We start from the raw sequence: 4,145 nt of genomic DNA on the forward strand, positions 1-4,145 counted from the left end.
GGACAATATAGCAAGCCCCTGTCTGTACAAAAAAAAAAAAAAATTAAAATTAGTTGAGCATGGTGGTGTGTTCCTGTTGTTACAGCTACTTGGGAGGCTTGAGCCCAGGAATTCAAGATGAGCCTGGACAATATAGTAAGACCTCATCTCTACCAAAAAAAAAAAACACACACACACACACACACACACACATTAAAAAAAAATTAGTCAAGCATGGTTGCACATGCTTTTGGTCCTAGCTACTTGGGAGGCTGAGTGGGAGGATCACTTGAGTCAAGGAGGTCAAGGCTGTAATGAGCCATGATTGTGCCACTGTTCTCCAGCCTGGGCAAGAGAGTGAGACTCTGTCTCAAAAAAAATGTTAAACAAAAATTTAAAAAGAAAATGTCACCGTAATCCATGATTATGTCTTTTCTAGCAATCTAAAATAAGAAAAAGTGGAGAATAATGAAAAGAAATATTTAATATCAGATATTTTAAGTAAAGAAAGACCTTCTTAGATCTCAGTTCGAAACTTTAGTGTAGATTCCTTCATTTGCTCCTCATAGTGTTTATCAAATTTTTCATTCAGGGCTACTGTAAAGTGATTTTTCCAGTCTCCTGTAATTCCTGTAACAAAAAAGAAAGTGCAGTAAGTATTAAGTCTTCAAAAAAGAATCATTAGGTTTGCTAATTTCATAGCTTTCATTTACACCTAATCAAATATTATTCTTGTAATTCTCAATTTTAGGAATAAAATGTATACCATTAATGATATAGTTATTTGGGCTTAGAAAGGTGGGCTTGTCCTAATTTGTTTAAAAAAAATGACAAATTTAATTCTCTGATTCTTTCTTCTCATGCCACTTTATTTTTTCTTCTCAAGTTTCATCTCAGTTGTTGAGGCTCCCAGGATAAGATCCATGTTTTACCCGCTCTCGAGGTGTTAAATATCATCTTAATGCTGTTAGCACTAAAATCCAGACTTAAGCTTTATATACAACTGCCTACATGACTTTGCCACCTGAAAGATGGCCAAGTTTTTCAAATTCAATTAGTTCAAAAATAAATTCATTTTATTCTTTGTCATATTGTGGTTTCTCCATGTACATTTTAATGACCTGTGTAATGTCAACACCAGGTATCTACCGATAAGCTTGGAAGTTATTCCCTTAACCACATCTAATTCTTTAGTGATATTCAGGCTTTCTTTATATCTACTGCCTCTTTATGACTTCTCCTGCTACTGCCAGCCAGAGAGTGCTTCCCTTCTGGGTAATTACAATAGTCCAGCAGGCTTTTCCTGTTTTGCTTTGCAACACACTTCCAACACTCACCTTGAAGAAGGAGGTCACCCTCTTTTTTAAACTGTTCAAGAGTTCACTTGCCCTCTAGCTCAAGGAGCTCTAAACTTTCCCACTGAAATAACCCAAAACCCAGAAGACAGAAAATGTGTATCCTAAAAAAATCAGATAGGTTCTGAGGGTATAGCAGCAAGCCACCATTTGCAAGTATGACAACTGTTTTAAATCCTTTGTAATATTTATATGTAGAATTTTGACAAAGGAAACAGATAGGCTGGGTGCGGTGGCTCACGCCTGTAATCCCAGCACTTTGAGAGGCTGAGGCGAGTGGATCACGAGGTCAGGAGTTTGAGACCAGTCTGACCAACATGGTGAAACCCCGTCTCTACTAAAAATACAAAAAAGCCGGGCGTGGTGGCACACGCCTGTAATCCCAGCTACTCAGGAGGCTGAGGCAGGAGAACTGCTAATTCTGGGAGGCGAAGGTTGCAGTGAGCCGAGATTGTGCCACTGCACTCCAGCCTGAGCAACAGAGCGAGACTCTGTCTCAAAAAAAAGGAAACAGATAATCAAAAGAGTACATAATTAAAATATAATTTGAGAAATGATTCTCTTTTCAGTGGCTCCTTGTTTTGTTTTGTTTTTCTCCAGTACCAGGTTTGTTATTTCTGTTATTTTAAAAAGTCCCTGATGCTCTCACTGACAATATGGTTCAAAGAGCAAGATTTGATTCTATTCTGTTTGTTTCTGCTTCCTCACATATCAATAGACTGGTGTCACAATACTCTGAATATCTGAATATCTGACATGCCTTTAAATTTGTTAACTGACTATATCTCATCAGGCTGTGCCTACCCCCAAATAGAATATTTTTCTCCTTATATGTTGATAATTTTTGCTAAACAGAGCTATATTTGAATTTCTATTTTTTGCCACTTACCCTTGATAGGTGTTTGCCACTTGTTAAAAAAAAAAAATGTTGACGAACTATTCTAAACTTATTTCTTCAGCGCAAAAAGAGATAGGAATAAAATGTTTCTGCGGAATTTCTGGTTAGAACTTAAAGGAACTATATGATATATGTTGTAACACTGAGACACATAGGCTTGGTTAATGACAACTAGTAGGGTGTGATATTATTTCCAGTGCTGCGATTGAGGTGTCTGCTCGTTATTTTTAACATAATATGATGCATATACTAAATATCAACAGGTAATTGCAATATAATAGAAGTGTAACTTAAAGAGTGTGTTCAAATATGAGAGACTGTTGAAGAAAACTGAAGCTGGGTTCACAGGCATTAAAATAGCTCACTAGAGTTTTGCTTATAACCATATCACTTTGTGACTTCCTCTAGTATTGAGGCAAACCACAAGACTTTCTCACCCTTTCTCATGAAGGGCGACACTTTCTGGTTCATAATTTCGTCTGGTAATGTTGTGTAATTTGTGGATGGATTGTTCTTCATCTCCTGGAATGAAGTATGATGTATAATCTTGTCCACAAGCTCCTCTGATGGCTTCCTCTCCAGGAAATGTATCAATTTTATCACCTCTTTTCTGATATCCTAGGGAGAAAAAATGTTTTGAGAACTAAATTGCTAAAATTGCTAAAACTGAATAAATCACTATCTAAATGAAAGAAAAAATAAACCTTTCTCTTTTCTCCTACTGATATTAGATTTAGATTTCTAATGAGGGAAAAGAACACTTTTGGAGAAATTTTTTAAAATCTGTTTTAAGTATAATTTTCCTCATCCATAAAATGTTTATAAAAGATACCTTAAGGATTATTCAAAAAACTAAATGAGATAATATTTGCGAATGTTTATTGTAGTCCTTGATGCATAATCACACATAATAGATGTTATCTATGAATACAAATGTCATACTCAAAACCTAAAGTCCCCTGTGAAAAATCAAGTTTGGGGGATAAAAATATGCAGGCAATTTTCATTTTTCTCCTAATTTATTGGTGTGAGAAACAAAGAAACAAGAAAAATTAAGAAAAGTTGTAAAAAGTCAAATACTCACAATGCAACATCAGTTGTCTATACACCATAGCTACAAACATCCCCATATCTGTGCCATTCCTATAATATACCCCATTATTCAGCTATATCACTCAGTGCAACTATTTGCAATACTAAAGTGGGGATAGTTAATAAGTACAAAAATAGAGCTAGATAGAATGATCTAGTATTTGATAGCACATCATGGTGACTACAGTCGACAATAATTTATTGTACATTTTAAAATAATTAAAAACTATAATTGGAATGTTTGTAACACAAAGAAATGATAAATGCTTGAGGTGATAAATACCTCATTTACCCTGATATGATTATTACGCATTGTGGGCCTATATAAAAATATGTCATATACCCCTAAATATATACACCTACTGTGTACCGATAAAAATTAAAAATTAAAATTAAAAAAGACGATGCTTCAAGACACAAGAAAAAATATTATGTGTATATATGAGTGTAAAGTAAGCATCTCATATGTATGTGTACATATTTAATATATACACATAATCTTATTTTATATATACATATGTGTGTGTGTGTATATATATACATATATATAGTGATAATATCTTGTTTTTTTTTCCTACTGGATACATTGTAGAAACAAATAAAAATTAATTTGTGTATTCTTAGCCTTCTTATTAATTCAAATATAGAGGAAACCTAAACATGGCCATTATTGGCCAAAATCGGGAGTAAGTAGACATGGACAATTTGGAATGGAGGGAGTGGAGTAACTATTTAATTTTGTTTGTGTGCATTTCAAATTCACTGTCATTAATAGTCTAGTTACAGAGCACAGTATTGGATAATATAATAAACTATAGGTC

At 34.2% G+C, this 4,145-nt stretch overlaps 1 protein-coding gene across 2 annotated transcripts in view; it reads right to left on the reverse strand.

Moving 5' to 3' along the window:
- Positions 1 to 445: 445 nt before the first annotated feature.
- Positions 446 to 4,145, reverse strand: part of SULT1E1 (sulfotransferase family 1E, estrogen-preferring, member 1) — a 16,925-nt gene continuing 13,225 nt past the window's right edge. For both annotated transcript variants that reach the window (XM_011968282.1, XM_011968281.1), the window contains exons 7-8: positions 2,670 to 2,850; positions 446 to 609 (exon numbers count right to left, since the gene is read on the reverse strand). In XM_011968282.1, the coding sequence (XP_011823672.1) occupies positions 497 to 609; positions 2,670 to 2,850 (294 nt within the window). In that variant the 3' untranslated portion in view covers positions 446 to 496. The remainder of the gene's footprint in view (positions 610 to 2,669; positions 2,851 to 4,145) is intronic.

Source organism: Mandrillus leucophaeus, unplaced genomic scaffold (genome assembly GCF_000951045.1).
Source record: "Mandrillus leucophaeus isolate KB7577 unplaced genomic scaffold, Mleu.le_1.0 Scaffold837, whole genome shotgun sequence".
NCBI classification, from domain to species: domain Eukaryota; kingdom Metazoa; phylum Chordata; class Mammalia; order Primates; family Cercopithecidae; genus Mandrillus; species Mandrillus leucophaeus.